Source organism: Hyaena hyaena, unplaced genomic scaffold, assembly GCF_003009895.1.
Source record: "Hyaena hyaena isolate Hyena2069 unplaced genomic scaffold, ASM300989v1 scaffold_392, whole genome shotgun sequence".
NCBI lineage: Eukaryota > Metazoa > Chordata > Mammalia > Carnivora > Hyaenidae > Hyaena > Hyaena hyaena.
Window position 1 is genome coordinate 8,599 of NW_024081017.1, and position 18,695 is coordinate 27,293.

General features: G+C 40.2%; 1 protein-coding gene across 1 annotated transcript; it reads right to left on the reverse strand.

Moving 5' to 3' along the window:
* Nucleotides 1-6,395: 6,395 nt before the first annotated feature.
* On the reverse strand, nt 6,396-14,401 carry LOC120244458 (zinc finger protein 699). Its single transcript, XM_039251006.1, has 6 exons — nt 14,358-14,401; nt 14,119-14,171; nt 13,114-13,240; nt 9,235-9,333; nt 8,652-8,835; nt 6,396-8,307 (listed from the first exon to the last, which is right to left on the reverse strand). Exons 2-6 carry the CDS (start codon nt 14,164-14,166, stop codon nt 6,864-6,866), a joined length of 1,902 nt encoding a protein of 633 aa, XP_039106937.1. The 5' UTR covers nt 14,167-14,171; nt 14,358-14,401; the 3' UTR covers nt 6,396-6,863.
* Between the last annotated feature and the right edge of the window lie 4,294 nt (nt 14,402-18,695).

Consider the following 18,695-nt stretch of genomic DNA (forward strand, 5'->3'; position numbering starts at 1 on the left):
CATCAGCCATCAGACAACAAAAGGAAAATAAAGGCATCAGAATTGGCAAAGAGGAAGTCAAACTTTAATTCTTCGCAGATGACATGATACTCTACATAGAAAACCCGACAGACTCCACCAGAAGCCTACTAGACCTGATCCAAGAATTCAGCAAAGTTGCAGGGTACAAAATCAACGTACAGAAATCGGTTGCATTCTTATACACCAATAATGAAGCAACAGAAAGAGAAATCAAGAAGCCGATCCCATTCACAACTGCACAAAAAACCATAAAATACCTAGGAATAAACCTAACCAAGGATATAAGAGATCTGTATGATGAAAACTATAGAAAACTTATGAAGGAAATTGAAGAAGACACAAAGAAATGGAAAAACATTCCATGCTCATGGATTGGAAGAATATAATTAAAATGTCATTAATATCCAAAGCAATCTATACATTCAATGCAATTCCAATCAAACTTGCAACATCATACTTCACAAAACTAGAACAAACTATCCTAAAATTTGTATGGAACCAAAAAAGACCCCGAATAGCCAAAGTAATATTGAAGAATAAAACCAAAGCGGGAGGTATCACCATCCCAGACTTTAGCCTCTACTACAAAGCTGTCATTATCAAGACAGTATGGTATTGGCACAAAAATAGACACACAGACCAATGGAATCGAATTGAGAACTCAGAGCTGGACCCAAAGGTATACAGCCAACTAATCTTTGACAAAGCAGGAAAGAATGCCCAATGGAGGAAAAAACAGCCTCTTTAACAGATGGTGCTGGGAGAACTGGTCAGCAACATGGAGAAGAATGAAACTGGATCAATTTCTCACACCATACACAAAAATGAACTCAAAATGGATAAAGGACCTGAACGTGAGACAGGAAACCATCAAAACCCTAGAAGAGAAAGCAGGAAACCTCCTTTACCTCCACCACAGCAATTTCTTACTTGACACATCCCCAAAAGCAAGGGAATCAAGAGCAAAAATAAACTATTGGGACCTCATCAAGATTAAAAGCTTCTGCACGGCAAAGGAAACAATCCACAAAACTAATAGGCAACCAACGGAATGGGAAAGGATAGTTGCAAATGACATATCAGATAAAGGGTTAATATCCAAAATCTATAAGGAACTCACCAAACTCCACACCTGAAAAACAACCCAGTAAAGAAATGGGCATAAGATATGAAGAGACACTTCTCCAAAGAAGACATCCAGATGGACAACAGACACATGAAACGATGCTCAGCATCCCTCCTCATCAGGGAAATACAAATCAAAATCACACTGAGATACCACCTCATGCCAGAGTGGCTAAAATGAGCAAATCAGAGAATGCTAGATGCTGGCGAGGATGTGGAGGAACAGTCACCCTTCTCCACTGTTGGTGGGAATGTAAACTGGTACAGCCCCTCTGGAAAAGAGTGTGTAGGTTCCTCAGAAAATTAACAATAGAACTCCCCTATGACACAGCAATAGCACTGCTGGGAATTTACCCAAGGGATACAGAAATGCTGATGCATAGGAGAACAAGTACCCCAATGTTCATAGCAGCACTCTCCACAATTGCTAAAACATGGAAAGAGCCTAAGTGTCCATCAACGGATGAATGCATCAAGAAGATGTGATTTATCTATACGATGGAATACTACATGGCAATGAGAAACAATGAAATCTGGCCATGTGTGGCAACATGGATGGACCTTTAGGGTGTTATGCTGAGCGAAATAAGTTAGGCAGAGAAGGACAAATATCATATGTTTGCACGTATAAGAGGATTAGGAGGAACTTAATGGAGGACCATGGGGGAAAAGGGGGGAAATGGCGAGGGAAGGGGAGAGAGGCCAACCATGAGAGACTCTTGAATGCTGAGAACAAACTGAAGACTGATGGATGTGGGGTGGAGGAGGGAGATGGGCATGGAGGGGGACACTTGTGGGGATGAGCACTGGGTGTTATATGGAAACGAACTTGACAATAAACTATTTGAAAAAAAAACAAAAACAAAAACTTAAATATAGTACTACCCTACGACCCAGCAAATGCACTACTAGGTATTTATCCATGGGATACAGGTGTGCTGTTTCCGAGGGTCACATGCACTCTGATGTTATTAGCAGCACTGGAAAGAGCCCAGATGTCCACTGATGGATGAATGAATAAAGAAGCTGTGGTGTATATATACAAGGAAGTATTACTCAGAAATTGAAAAGAATGAAATCCTGCCATTTGCAACTAAGTGGATGCAACTAAAGGGTATTATACTAAGTGAAATTAGTCAGTCAGGGAAAGACAAATATCATATGACTTCACTCATATGAGGTCTTTAAGATACAAAACAAATGAACAGAAGGGAAGGGAAACAAAAATAATATAAAAACAGGGAGGGGGACAAAACATAAGAGACTCTTTTTTTAAAATGTTTATTTATTATTAACACAGAGAGAAACAAAGCATGAATATGGGAGGGGCAGAGAAAGAGGGAGACACAGAATCTGAAGCAAGTTCTGGGTTCTGAGCTGTCAGCACAGAGCCCGACGTGGGGCTCGATACCACAAACCATGAGACCATGACCTGAGCTGAAGTCGGACACTTAACTGACTGAGCCACCCAGGCACCCCTAAGACTCTTAAACATGGAGAACAGAGGGTTACTGGAGGGGTTGTGGGAGGGGGGATAGGCTAAATGGTTAAGGGGCATAAAGGAATCTACTTCTGAAATCACTGTTGCACTATATGATAAATGGAATGTAAATTTAAAAAATAGATTTTAAAGAGTCAGATGCTTTTCTGACTGAGCCAGCCATGTGTCCCCTCCTTCAATATTAATAAAACTATGAAAAACTTATAGTTATTATTATACTTATGAAATATGGCACATTTCCCCCGAAGATCAGGATCAGGACAAAGATGTTCATATTCATCATTTCTATTCATCACTGTAAAGCAATTATAGGCAAAAAAAAAAAATTTAGAAATCAAGTTAAGATGTTTGGGGTGCCTGGATGGCTCAGTCAGTTAAGCATTCAACTCCTGAACTCAAGATCTCAAGATCTCAAGTTTGATGTCAAGGTCATGAGTTGAAGGCCTGCATTGGGTTCCATGCGGGGCTTGGAGCCTACTTTTAAAAAAAGCGGGGGAGGAGGAGGAGAATCAATAAGATTTTCTTTTGTAACTGCCAGGATTGTATACACATAATTCAAAATAATCCACAAACTATTTGAAAAAAAATTCAATAATTTAATTTATAAATGTCACTGGATACAAAGATCAATGTACAAAAAGAAACTGCAATTCGTGCTAGCTCAAAAATCAAAATGGAAATAAAAATATTTACAAAGTCAAACATACCACATACCTAGAAATAAGTTAAAAATATTCAAGACTTATACAATTAAACTACAAAATGCTGTTAAGAGACATTACAGACAACCTAGGTAAATGTATGATTTTATTATGTTCAATTGGAAGACTCAGTATCATAAGATGTCAATTTCATTCAGGTTATTGCATCAAGTCAATGACAATTCCAAGCACTCTCAGCGTATTTGTGAAAATTGATAAGGAAATTCTTAAAGTATAGAAACAAATGAGGAAATAAAAAAGTTGTCTCTCACTACCAGATTTCCAAACGTACTACACAAAGCAGCATAGAGGTTGAGAAGTCATCTTTAGCAATCTAAAGATATGTTAACAGATGGTATCTAAACTTATGAAAGGATTTCTACAATTACTTAGCCTTTGTTGAGTTACCAGACTTCAGTTCCCCACCATCGCTAAGACCACAATAAGCACCACATGCTAGCAGACAAGATTACCTCTATTCCCATATCTGCACTTGCCCACTGCCATCTCCTCCCCTCCTCCATCTACATCACAATTGTCAGGACTCTGATTCAGTTAGGGCAGACTCTGGTTTCTGGATGAGCCCGGGAGCCTGTCCTAAACAAATCAGGGCACTGCGCTGTAACCGGATAACAATTGGCAAGTGAGCCAATCAGATTCTATTATGATCAACATAATGGAATTATTCAAAAAGACCATCAGCTCTTTTCTCCCTGAGACTTCAACCTAGAAAGAAAGCAACCTGGATCTTCTGGTACCTACAGCACAGAGAAATAGCCTGCCAGGAAAAATAGCTAATACAAGAAGAATGCACAGCCACGACACGTGGACACAACTCATCCAGATAATAAATTCTCTTTATAGCTTACAGAAATGAGAAGAGTGAAAAGACAAGCTAGAGACTGGGAAAAGTTATTTGCAATATATGTATATATAATACACGTAGCATATATGTCACGGTTATATGTCTATATAACTGGGTGTAGAGATACACATACATACAACAGAGGATAAATAACTTGAAAGAAACCCTTCAAATAAAAAAGGAACCAAAAATGGGTGAAATGCTTCAACGGGATGCCCTCATAAAAGTTATCCAAATAGCTAATAAACGCATAAAACATACTTCTCATCCTTACTATTAGGTAACTGCAAACTAAAATGAAAGCAGGAGATTGCTAAATCCTCTGCTGGATGGCTAAAATTAGAAAATGCTGGCCAGCTACGTGGGAATAATCATAATTTTCACATGTTGCTTTTAGGATAGGTGGAATCTACCTTTTTGAAGGTAGTAACTATCTTCTGCAGTAACTATCAAAACTAAAGTCTACCCTATGCTTCAGTGATCTCACTCCTACATACAAAACACTTACCAAGAGAAAACAGTGTTAAGTCAGTGAAAGGAGGAATTAAAAGGTGAACCAGACACCATGCTGAGAAAAGAACACATAATTGTACATGTTGTACTTAAGCACTTAGATAAAGATCAAGAAAATCAAGAACAAGCAAACCTAATAAATTGAATGAAAGTCAAAATTGTGGGTTCTTCTGCGGAGAAATTATTGACAAGGCAGATAAACTTTCTGGAATCTTGGAAATGTTCTGGTTATCAGGGTGTGTACATAAGTAAAATTTCATCAAGCTATACACTTAAGAGTAGCACGCTTCATGGGTAGTAGTATACATACGCTTTACTAAAACGGCATAAAATGATAAAGGGAAAGTGCCATAGGGATTCTTTCAGAAATATAGGAGGACTATAATGGAAGGGAAAAGTGTAGCGGGATGTACCTGAAGAAGCATAAACTAAATAACTCATCTTTCTCAAATAAAAAAGCAGAAAAACCTGTTTAAAGGTGTCAAATATAAATCTTCCTCCGGTAAAAAAAGGATGGCATCCTGTCTTATGATTACAATTATACCTAATTTTCCCTTCTGTCCACAGCTCTTCTCGGTTGGGATCCCTGGGGATAGGCATAGCTGTCTTTCCTCTTAAGCAAAGTGCCATGATGGATTGGACCACACAGATAACAATCCTGCTACAAAATGGCGCCAACTCTATATATTCAATTGATGTGCCAGAGGGACTGTATTATCAGAAAAATGGCAATGCTGGAACGTGCCAGAAAATCTAAGCAGCTGAGTATGACCATGATGGAGGAACTTATAGAGGTGTCTATGCAGCTGCTGACGCTGACGTTACTGAATTGAAAGGATATAATATTGCTTCAAGCTAGTATTGATTGGTGGGTACAGTAATCAGGAATTTGAGCTGGAAACTGAAGTCCACCTGGCCCTATGCATCTGTCTTCATCAATGGCCCCACTAAACAAAGAATAATGGCTTCTTTCCTTTCTAATGCAAACTGTTTTAACAACTCTAACCTGGAGGTGGATAAAGGAAATGATTTTGAGAAACGAAGTCCCAACCATGTCCAAATTAACACACACAAGCCAGCTCAACCAACTTTACTTCTAGTTTGTTTTTTCAAGGTCTCTTTTTAAACTCAAAACACTGGGTCCAACTCCCAGCCTTGAGCAAGGACAAAGAACAAAATACAAAAACAATGTATCAGAGGGGACTCTTCTTTTGAGAACTTTGCACTTATTGATTTCTGCTTAAATTGCTTATTAGACAGGAAAAGCTTTTAATAGTAAAAACTGATAACCTTAAGAAGTAGAAGTTCTCTTAGTTTAAAAAAAAAAAAAAAAAAAGGCAGAGTCCCTGGGTGGCTCAGTAGGTTAAACATCCAACTTTGGCTCAGGTCATGATCTCATGGATTATGGGTTCAAGCCCCACATTGGGCTCTCTGCTGTCAGCCTCTCGGCACAAAGCCCACTTCAGATCCTCTGTCCCCGTCTCTGCCCCTACTCCACTTGCTCTATCCCCCAAATAAATACTAAAAAAAAAAAAAAGGAAAAAATATTGAGTAGGCAATTTCCAATATCTGGCATACTGGATCAAAATGAAATTACCAATTACAAGAAAAAATTACGAAAGAAATAATAAATACCAAAGTGTTGATATAATAACTGTACACTTGGAGAACAACGAGCATTTTTAGAAACTAGTTTTTTAAAAAAAGACCACTCCTGCCTATGAAAAACACCTCAAATCTCCTTATGGGTCCAAAAGATTTTGTCATGAAGAACCTTTACATCTCAGCCAAAATAAAAGGACCTCAAAATTAAACATGGTTAGAGGTGAAAAAGTATTAGAGTATCACCTAAAATATTCACATCAGAAAACAGAAAGTGAAAATCAATGAGTCTGCAGTCCACTTTAAAGGTGAGGCACTGATCTGTGCTTCTAGCAGTTTTCTTATACACAGTAAGTGATGTTTGTTGAAGGCATTACCACGAGGTTTACATACACAGGGTTCCCTCAGCTGTGAGTTCTCAAGTCTTCAAATAGATAAGCAACAATTTCCTGCTTTCTTACATTCATAGGGTATCTCCACAGTGTTAGATGGAGGATCTGAAAACGCCTTGCAGACATTCCCATATTTCTTAAATTTATATATTTTCTCTGCTGTGAGTTTTCACATGTCTTCGAAAGTAGGCAGGACACACAAAGGCTTTCCCACATTCCTTACATTCATAGGGTTTCTCTCCAGTGTGGCTTCTTACATGTCTTCGAAAGGATGAGGGACAACTAAAGGCTTTCCCACATTCCAGACATTCAAAGGGCTTCTCTCCGGTATGCATCCTTGCATGGACAGTAAGGTATGAAGAATGGCGAAAGGCTTTCCCACATTCCTTACATTCATAGGGTTTCTCCCCAGTGTGTGTTCTCATGTGAATTCTAAGGGCTGAGGGATAAATGAAGGCTTTTCCACATTTCTTACATTCATAAGGTTTCTCTCCAGTGTGAGTTCTTATATGTACTGTAAGGTGAGAGGAACTAATAAAGGCTTTCCCACATTCCTTACATTCATAAGGCTTCTCTCCACTATGAGTTCTTAAGTGTTCCGTGAGGGATGAAGAACGGCTAAAAGCCTTCCCACATTCCTTACATTCATATTGTATCTTCCCAGTGTGATCTCTCACGTGTGCTCTAAAGGATGAGGGACAACTAAAGGCTTTTCCGCATTCCTTACATTCATAAGGTTTCTCTCTACTTTGGTTTTTCACATGTGTATTCAGGGAAGTGGGAAGGTAGAAGGCTTTTCCACATTCCAGACATTCATAGGGTTTCTCTCCAGTGTGTTTTCTCATGTGGATACTTAAGGAGGAAGGACAATTGTAGGCTTTCCCACATTCCTTACATTTATAAGGTTTCTCTCCTGTGTGTGTTCTGACATGGACAGTGAGTTTTGAGGAATAAATGAAGGCCTTCCCACACTCTTTACATTCGTAAGGCTTCTCTCCAGTATGAATTCTTATATGTATTATAAGGTGGGAGGAAGAACTAAAGGCATTCCCACATTCCTTACATTCATATGGATTGTCTCCACTATGAATCCTCTTGTGTTTAGAGAGTGAGGAGGAACAACTAAAAGCATTCCCACATTCCCTACATTCATAAGGCTTATCTCCACTATGAATCCTCTTGTGTTCTGTGAGGGATGAAGAGCAGCTAAAGGTTTTTCCACATTCTTTACATTCATAGTTTGTCTTTCCAGTGTGAATCTTCATATGTGCCCTGAAAAATGAAGAACAAGCGAAGGCCTTCATACACTCCTTACATTCATAGGGTTTCCCTTCAGTGGGAGTTTTCACATGCTTCTTAAAACAAGCAAGAAAATGAAAAGCTTTCCCACATTCTTTACACTGATGGGGTTTGCTTCCTGTGTGAGATCTGATGTGATTCTTAAGGGATAAATGATCTGTGAAGGCCGTTTTACACTCGTGGCATTCATAGGACTTTACTTCAGTAGTTCTCCTCGGTATATTAAGATGTGAGATTTGGCTGAAGTTTTCTTCGCTATGTTCATTGACGTTCTCCACCACAGGACTTCTTTTAAAAATAAAAAAGCACATCCTTAGTGACAAATAAATGTTTACCATTTTCGGGGACTGTGTACATTTTCTGCCCTGTCAAGTTACAAGCTCAAAGTTCTCTCAGAGGGCTCTACCATAGCCAATATTATCACAGAGTTGTTTTGGCTTATATAATTTTTATGATAACTGCTTACAACTGAACTATGTGTCAAACATTGAAAATCTCAATGTCATTTTGGGGGGAAAAATCTTGTAAAATTATTTATGAATTCACAATTTTTACCAAGATCTATACACATGTTTTTTAAGTTTTACGACATTTTAAGATCCTCTTCTCAGGCACTACCTTTTCTTACTTACCTCAAATGTCTCTCATGGGTTTTGTTTTGATAATAAATAGATCGGTATTCCCCATTTTTGTGTAAAATAGATGACCAAGAGTCATTCCTTTTGAATCTTACTATTTTCTGTTCACTGGATATATTTTGTCCATAAACATCTCGTGGAGTAACTGATTCTCTAGCTTTAAGCTGAGTCTCAAAACCTGAAACAAAAAAGTAAAGGCACCTATAAGCAAAGGACTTCTGGAAATGTGGCTGTTTCAGGACTTTGGTAATATGCACAATGGTCAAAATGTAAGCAACTAAGAAATAATCCATGAAGACTGAACTGACAGAAACACAAACAGAGTATTAATAGGAGAACAGAACAGAAAGGAACTGGATAAAGTGCACATGACCAAATACTAACTCACAAGAGGAAATACAAAAGATCTTTCCAAGAACAAGGATACTGTAAGAATACTGATAAAACGTCAAAATAATAATCCAAGGTATCTGGAAGATGAGACCCCTCAAGCAAAACAAAGTTTGTTTTGCTTTTATTTGATTTTTCCAAATGTAATATCCCCCCAACCAGGAGAGTTTCTCCCAAGGATTCTTGCCTTCCTGGTGCTCCCCCTGGGTCGGTCCTCTTTCCACTGTCTCCAGATCCTCCTCTTCTTTCCACTGGGAGATCAGATACGGTGTGGGTAGCGGATACCCTGTTAATGCAGAAAGACTTATCATGAGGGAAAACAATGACGAACCATAAGCATTTCCATGACACAGGGTCAAAATTTTGCTCTTCTGATACTCTAATTATGGGCAAGGTAAATTTAATTTCAACAAGATGTCAAAAACATGTTTCAAGTGGGGGCAAGGTGGAGGGGTTGACAGTGACAGAGACAATGACACAGCCTCTGATATCTAAAACCAATGTGACGTTCATATCTGAACTTCAATATTAGAAGCTAGTCTGATAGTCAGGACACTTTGTTATCCTGTTGAATATAAAAATCTCACAGAATACCAATCTTAAAGTTATGCTAAGATCATGATAAAATTAAACAAAATAAGGCCACTATGTAATTTAATCTAAGGATGACCACCTCACCAACGAGCGCGCGCGCCCACACACACGCACACACACACACACACACACAAACTCAATAATAAAATTTTTACCTCTTTTGTCAGCATCCAATCTAAAGTGACCACCTGTGGATTGAACAGTGTTCCTTAAAAATTTATGTCCAAAGAGATCAATGAAACAGAGAGCCCAGAAATAGACCTACATAAATACAGTCACCTGATCTTTGACATAGAGAAGATTGTCTCTTCAACAAAGACTGAAACAAGTAGACATCAACATGCAAAAAAATTACCCTAGACATAGACTTTCACACTCCTCCCAAAAATCAACTCAAAAAGGGATCACATGGATCAAAGACCTAAATGTAAAATGAAAAACTATGAAACACCTGGAAGAAAACAGGAGAAAATCGAAATGACCTAGGGTCTGGAGATGACATCTTAGGTACAACACCAAAGGCATGATCCATAAAAGAAAATTCATAAGCTGGACTACATTAAACTTAAAAGTTATTCTCTGCAAAAAACACTGGCAAGAGAATGAAAAGACAACCCACAGACTGGAGGAAAATATCTAGAAATGACACATCTGATACAGGATTGTTATTCAAAATAAATTACTTTTTTAGAAGTTTATTTATTTAAGTAATCTCTACACCAATGTGGGGCTCAAACTCATGATCCCAAGATCAAGAGCCACATGTTCTACTGATTAAGCCAGCCAGGCACCCTCATAAACAAAGAACTCTTAAAATTCAACAATAAGAAACCAAACAACCTGAGTAAAAACTGGGCCAAATACCTCAACAGACACCTCTCCAAACATATACAGATGTCAATTAAAAATAGGAAAAGATAGTTAAAAATGTCATCAGGAAAACACAAATTAAAACAATGAGACACTGCCACACACTTAATGAGAACAGCTCATATCCAGAACGCTGACACCAACAAATGCTGAGAAGGAGCTCTCATTCACTGCTGATGGGAATGCAAAAAGGGAAACCCGCTTTGGAAGACAGTATGATCAGGCAATCCCTCCTTGGAATTTACCCAAAGAAGATGAAAACATGTCCACACAAAAACCTGCACACACAGGTTTACTGCAGCTTTATTGGTAAGTGCCCAAACCCAGAAACAATTAAGATGTCTTTCAGTGGGCGATGGATAAATAAAACTATGGTACATCCAGACAATGAAATATATTTCAGAACCAAATAGAAATGAACTATCAAGCCACAAAAAGACCTGGAAGAACCATAAATGCGTATTACTAAGTGAAAGAAGCCACTGATGATTCCACATATGATTCCAAATACATGACATTCTGAAAAGCCAAAACTATGAGGACAGTAAAAAGAGCAGTGTGGTCACAAGTTGGTGGGGAAGGAGAGATGAACTGACGAAGCAAAGAGGAATTTTAAGGCAGTTAAACCACAGTGGATATTATAATGACAGATATATATACTGTAAATTATTTGTCAAAACCCCACAATGTATGACACCAAGAGTGAATCCTTATGTAAACTACGGATGCATGGTGATGATGATGTGTCAATTCAGGCTTATCAGTTGTAACAAATGTACCACTCTGGTAGATGTTGATAGCAAAAGACACTGTACCTGTGTGGAGGCAGGGCATACATGAGAAATCTCTGTATCTACTGCTCAATTCTGCTGTGAATCCACAAGGGCTCTAAAAACAGTAAGTGTCTTAAAACAACATGTCAGGTACCCCTGGGTGGCTCAGTTGGTTAAGTGTGCAACTCTTGATTTCAGCTCAGGTCATGATCTCATGGTTTGTGGTATCAAGCCCTCAGTTGTGCTCTGTACTGACAGTGTCAGAACGTGCTTGAGATTCTCTCAGTCCCTTTCCCGTTCAGGCTCTCGGACTCAATATAAATAAATAAACAATTTTTTTTTAAAAAAGGCACCTAGGTGGCTCAGTCAGTGGAGGAGGGCCCAACTACTTATTTCAGCTCAGGTCATAATCCCAGGGTTGTGGGATCAAGCCCTTCATCAGGCTCCTCACTGAGCATGGAGCCTGCTTAAGATTCTCTCTCTCTCTCACACTCTCTCTCTCGCTCTCTCTCTCTCTCTCTCCCCCCCAATCCCTCCCCTCTCGCAAACGTTCTCTTTAAAATTAAAAAAAAAAAAAAAGTCATGTTCCTGTGAATGTTTCTCAGAATGTTACTTTGGAAATAGGGTCTCTGTAGATATAGTCATGTAAAGATGGAAAAAAAAAGTAAAGATGAAGTTATATCTAACATACTGGATTAGAGTGGGTCTTAAATCCATTTACTAGTGTCCTTATTAAGGACGAACATATAAAGGGGGAAAGGCCATGTGAAGATAAAGGCAAAAATCCGAAAGGTGCCTGAGTTGCTCAGCTGATCGAGTGGCCAACTGTGACTCAGTCATGATCTCAGCCTGCATCGGGCTCTCCATTGTCAGTACAAAGCCTGCTTTGGATTCTCTGTCCCTCTCTGTCTGCACCTCCCCCGCTCCTGCTCTATCTATCTCTCAAAATTGATAAATATTTTTTTTAAAAAGGCAAAGATTAGAATGATAGAGCTGTATGGGGCACCTGGCCGGCTCAGTTGGTGGAGCGTGCAACTCTTGACCTTGGGATTCTGGGTCTGAGCCCCACATTGGGTGTAGAGATTATTTAAAAAGAAAATCTTAAAACACACAAATAAACAAAGAAGCCAATATCGCTGCAAACCAAGAAACACCCAGAATTACTAGCAACCACTAGAAGCTGGGAAGAGACAGGGAGAGATTTTCCCATAGAGCCTTCAGAAGGGGCCTGGCTCTCCTGACACCTTGAACTTGTATCTCCAGTCTCCGGAAATATGAAAGAAGAGTAAGTTTCTGCTGTTTTTAGCCACAGTTTGTGGTACTTGGTTATGAAAGGCCTAGGAAACTAATACAGCCAACTTCCACAGGCCCATCCCCAAATCACTAACCCAAAGAACAAACCCTACAATATATACTTTTTAACACCTTTCTGAGACATACCCCAGCCCCCCAAGTCAGTGAGTAATAAAACCCACTTGTTTACAGGTATGTTCCTGGTGGTCTCTGAGTGAAGAGCCTCGACATCAATAAAACTTTCCCGAGGACCCAAGCCACAAAACTCCCTAAGACCCAAAGGGATGCTGGAAGTCTATCCCCACACTTTCAACACTTCATAAGCATCAACGCTTTTAATCATAAGAAAAGGGCAATTCACTACATAGATGTTTATTTTCATGGTGAAACCACTAGGCTCTAAGTTCCTTGGGGTCAGTGACCATGTCTGTCTTATTTACCACTATATTCTAATTCCTCAGCCCGAATCCTAGAACAAGGTAAATTAGTAAAATTGTTTTCTAAACAGCCAAATGGAGGAATGTTGCCACTCTTACCTAGTGAGGCCAGGTTCTGGAAGTTTTCCAGCATCACATCTCTGTAGAGGTTCCTCTGAGCAAGATCCAGCAAAGCCCACTCCTCCTGGGTAAAGTCCACAGCCACGTCCTCGAAGACCACCGAGCCCTAAAACATCCCACATATATTCTCTTCAGAAAGGTACCTACTCTCCCCATGTATGCAGGAGACTGATGAGGTTGATAATACTGGGGAACTGAGAACCAATTCATAGAAAGTTCTTAAGATACTAAGATCTCCCAACATCTACCCCAGAATGCAGTCATCAGGTCTTTCTCTCTCCCCATAACTGTCTCCTTAACTGATCCAATCCTGTCTCATGGATCTAACGACGCTTCTAAAATGTTAAATTTCTCTCTTCCACAGTTTGATGTGGATAAGACCAATTCCAGTCTTATAATAATCCAGGAGAGTCCAGAGGATAGAGCAGAAGTGAGAGAAATGCTCCAGAAATGACATAATTTCCACACGGACACCAGCAGTTGTTTCAGGAACAATTTCATCTGCTTCCTTCTTTCCTACCAAGCAATCAGCACAAGATGAAACACTGGGTCAAATCGGAATGAGGTTTAAATGCATAAAAACACACCAAGGAACAAGGAGCTTCTCTTTTTTTCACAAACCTGAGACCCAGGAGCCTACAGGAATACAGCTTTCAATTCGGGCCCACAGCTAGCCATATTTTCTTGTTCTCTAGGCCAGGGGTCAGCAAACTACAGCACACGGGCTAAATCCAGCCTACTACTTGCTTGCAGAAGTAAAGTTTTATTGGACCATAATAAAACATTTCTTTATGTACCATCTGGGGCTGCTTTCATGCTAACTTTGCAGTTTAACTGCAATAGACTCTCTAGCCTTCAAAGCCTAAAATACTTACTATGTTGTCCAATAGAAAGGAGATTGCTGACCACTGCTCTAAACAATTGGAAGGTCAATGACCTGGTGGAATGGAAAATTATTTTGCCGAATTATTAGCCCCGACTCACCTGTGTCATATTTTTCTGTAACTCAGCAGCTGTTCTTTCTTCTTTCATGTTCCCTTCATGAAGAAAGCCAGAGAAGTGAGAAGTTAGAGCTGAACCAAGAGAAAGAAGACACAAGAATCCAGGTCTCCCCACAATTCATGAGCCTAGATGCTTCGGCAGGTGCGCTATGAGAGATCGCTCCCCTCAAAACGCACGCACACGCACACCCCCAGCCCCAAGGCACCCACCCAAACACACACCGATCTGGTAAGAAGGTGAAGTAGTCTTATGTCCTCCAGAGCTACAAAACACAGCTGTGGTCCTTGCTGATCAGTGTAAAAAAAAAAAAAAAAAAAAAGTTAAAAGTCCCATCTTGGAAGTTAACTGAAACTTTTTAATGTTTTTTAAATTTATTTCTAGGAGAGAGAGAGAGAGAGAGACAGCGTGAACAGGGGAGGGTCAGAGAGAGAGGGAGTCACAGACTCTGAAACAGGCTCCAGGCTCTGTACTGGCAGTCAGCACAGAGCCCGACGCGGAGCTCGAACCCACGAACCGCGAGATCGCGACCTAAGCGAAAGTCAGACACTTAACCGACTCAGCCACCCAGGCTCCCCTAACTGAAACTTTTTAAAGTTTAGGTGTTAATTTTCCCCTGATAATGAAAATCAGAAAAATTTGACACAATGCTTTCAACCATAAAAATACACAATGTGTCAAATCCAAAAAGGCACTTCTATATCAAACTTCTGGGAGCTCGACTCCCAACACTTCTTACTTCTGCACTACTAGCAGGCTAACAGGCTTTGCTGCGCAGCCTCGGACCGCCAAATCCTCCCTCCACGCTCTGCAGGGTCTCTGAAACTTGGTGTTTGAGGAACGGCATCAACTGACTGAATTCCACATGTAGAAGGCAGTGAAGACTGCAATGCTGTGACTCTCATGCTAAATGTTGCCTGTACAGTTCAGCAGCACCAGAGCAAGAACACCAGAAGTTGGCAATTTATGTCATCTCAGATGGTGTTCTCTCCAGCTGTTAACACAAATTTGAAATACTGAAAATGCAACCATTTTTTCCATGCAGTGGATCAAGTAGTATATTTCATTTTTTTAATGTTTATTTTTCAGAGAGAGACAGAGTGTGAGTGGGGGAGGGGCAGAGAGAAAGACGGGGAAACAGAATCTGAAGCAGGCTTCAGGCTCTGAGCTGTCTGCACAGAGCTCAAAGAGGGGCTTGAACCCAGGAACCCAGAGATGCCCTGAGGTGAAGTCCATCTGGCACTTAACAAAGTGAGCCACCCAAGCGCCTTCAAGCAGTATATTTCAAAGCTGATGAAAACTTCAACATTCTTTACTATATTAATAATGTGCCATCTGAGCAACCATGATATGAGAATGACATTGCCAAGAGCCTTTCTCTCATAGAAGCTCTGCAATCAGATATTATTACAACTCAATTTACCACACACTCAATGTTAGTCAGAAACTAACTATATGTACTGTATATGTACTGCATATACAGGTGTGTAAATGCAGGCCTATTTTTCTTCAAAGCCTAAAATCCCAATGAGTATATTTCTGAACACAGACCTTAAAATTTAGCTGTTAATGAGGCCATTATTACTAACATTACCAGAGTCTGGCCTGGAACCCTGCTGTGCACTACGGAGAGTAGACAAATGAAGTATTCCACTGAAATGTTTCATCTTTGTGAGCTCCTCCTCTTGACTAAGCCTCATGTCTTGAGCAAGGACACTTCCCTTCCGGCCCTTACCTCTTGCTCCTTTGTTTCATATTTACTTAGGTAATATTTACCCTGATGCCACTACATACAGTCACAGGGGATATAGCACTAGACAAAACAGAAAGATCCTGAAGCACAGGAATGTTGTAATCTGTTGAAGGAGGGCAGTAAACAAAGAAATGTATCAGGTAGTGGTACATGATACATAATAATGCAGCTAGCCCAGGACAAGGATAGAGACACATATTTATCTTTATTGAATTAGGACTACTTTTGTGGAAGGGAAAAAGTAGAAAATTAAAAAGTGTTTCAGGTGCACCTCGGTGACTCAGTCAGTTAAGTTTGCAACTCTTAATTTTGGCTCAGGTCGTGAGCCTCAGTTGTGAGATCAAGCCTCATATGTGGCTTAGCACTAGGCGTGGAGCAGGCTTGGGACTCTTGCTCCTTTTCTGCCCCTCCCTCGCTCATGCTTGCTCTCTATAAAGAGATAAACAGTTTTGGAAAAAAAGTGTTTCAGTTAACACCAGAAATCTACAGCTGGTGTGATTTATAGATTTATAAATATCATCAACTCCAGAGGGGGAAAGAATCTGTATCAGTGGGTTAATCATTAACTTAAAGGTTGGGAAAAGAACAGCATAAAGATTCAGAAAAGTGAAACTATGACAAAATTAATGATATCTTTTTAAATCAATAAAAAGAGGAGTGCCTGGGTGGTTGAGTCAGGTAAGTGTCCTACTTCAGCTCAGATCATGATCTCGGGGTCATTGAGTTTGAGCCCCGTGTTGGATTCTGTGCTGACAGCTTGGTGCCTGGAGCCTGCTTTGGATTTTGTCTCTCTCCCTCCCTCTGCCCCTCCCCCACTCATGCTGTGTCTCTCTCAAAAATGATTGTTAAAAAAATGCTAATAAAAAAATCATAGAAACTAATAATGTGCCCTTCGAAAACTAATGTAATCAATATATCTAGCAGTTGTGACAACAGAATTACGAATGAGTCACAACAGATGTTGCAGGGAGAATGGGAGACTATAACCAAAAAACTAAGGAAACATATATGAAAATGTACAGTGTGAATGAATTTCTAAAAGAAATATAACTTTCTGCCAATATTCTAAAATAAATACAAAACTTGATTACACCCAGCCCTTAAAATAAAGAGTAGTTTAAAACATGCCCACAAAGGAAATACAAATTACAAATTGTGACACAGGAAAGTTCACCAAAGAAGTAAAGGATTCATAATTCCATTGTAGGGATGGAAAATACTATTTTCCTGAATATTTCCAATACCAGAAAAGTACAGTTCAAAATAAAATAGGCAATGGGGCGTCTGGGTGGCTCAGTCAGTTAAGTGTCCCACTTTGGCTCAGGACATGATCTCACGGTTTGTGGGTTTGAGCCCCTAGTCGGGCTCTGTGCTGACAATTCAGAGCCTGGGGCCTGCTTTGAATTCGGTGTCTCCCTTTCTCTCTGACCTTCCCCTGTTCACGCTGTCTCTCTCTCAGAAATAAATAAAAGATTAAAAATAAAAAAAAAAATAGGCAAGATCTCATTCATACATATAAATGCAAGGTAATATAAAAATATTAGCACAGTTAAGAAATTAACAAGGAGGGTATAATTACAAACCAAATTCCTTTCTTCCTAAGAATGAAGGGTGTTTGTTAAAAATTGGATCCTCAATTAACATAACCATCACATTAATAGAAAAACATCAGTATGACTATTCCTCTTAGATACAAAACAGGGACTGATCTCTATCAATATCCATTGGTGATAATTTAACCAACTAGAATTAGAGAACAACTTTAATCAGGAAAAGATAATTCTCTACAAACATCTGCAGCAAACATCCTATTTAACTGCTGAAATGATAGAAGAATTCCCTCTGGGATCAGGAGCAAGGCAAGGATGCAAATTACACGCTATTCTAGGGCTGTCTGTCTACCGGAGCGGAGGTCCCAGCGAATACGCTGAAGAAATAAAAAGGGGCGCCTGGGTGGCTCAGTCGGTTAAGCCATAGGATCTGGATTTCCGCCTACGTCATGATTTCAGGGATGGTGAGATCCAGCCCGCTCCCCACGCTGACAGCAAAGAGCCTGCTTGGAATTCTCTCTCTCTCTCTCTCTCTCTGCTTGGAATTGTCTCTCACTCTCTCTCTCTGCCCCTCCCCTGCTTGTGCTCTCTCTCTCAAAGAAATAAACATTTTTTAAAAAAGAAAAAGGGATGCAATGTATAAGAATAAAAGACAAAATGCTGAGAATGGCACAAGACCGCAATCTCGGTATGAAATTCAAAATAATTTACAGCTAAATGATTAAAATGTATAGCTGCATTCCACGAGGGAGGGGTAACAGGGATATTAAATAATCAGTTCACGTTTATGTACCTGGATATAATGTTTCAAATTAATGCCCACAGGCAAGGTAAAGGTCACCGATCAAATATCTCCTGCCCCTGGAGGGGAGCGATGGGAACGGAGTTGAAGCAAATGTCACCCCGCGCTCACCGAACACGCTGAAATCCAGACCAGCGTACAGACGAGGTGGAGGCGCTCGTCTCCGTGACCCGAATGGCAGGGATGCTTTTACTTTCTGAAAACACAGCAAAAGATGCTTTGGAAGGCCGATTAAATACGAGGGTGGTTCTCTAACTCTGACCTACAGCCGACTCACCCCGGCTGCTGGACGCAGCCCAGAGCTCCTGATTCAGGGAGTTCCGGACGAGCAGCTGCCGGGGGAGGCCCTCAGCGCCGGGCTCCAGCGGGGGTAAGGGGCACGGCCCGAGCGGCCGTCCTGTAAATGCCGACCTCTCCGCCTCCCGCAGGCCGGACCTGGGGCTGGCCGGACCGAGCC

Excerpts from the sequence above, each read along its gene's own strand:
- LOC120244458 (XM_039251006.1), bottom strand. The coding sequence starts at position 14,166 with ATGAAAGAAGAAAGAACAGCTGCTGAGTTACAGAAAAATATGACACAG. Across the intron at positions 13,241-14,118 it reads TACAGAAAAATATGACACAG|GGCTCGGTGGTCTTCGAGGA; the intron begins GTGAGTCGGGGC and ends GGGATGTTTTAG. Across the intron at positions 9,334-13,113 it reads CCAGAACCTGGCCTCACTAG|GGTATCCGCTACCCACACCG; the intron begins GTAAGAGTGGCA and ends CTGCATTAACAG.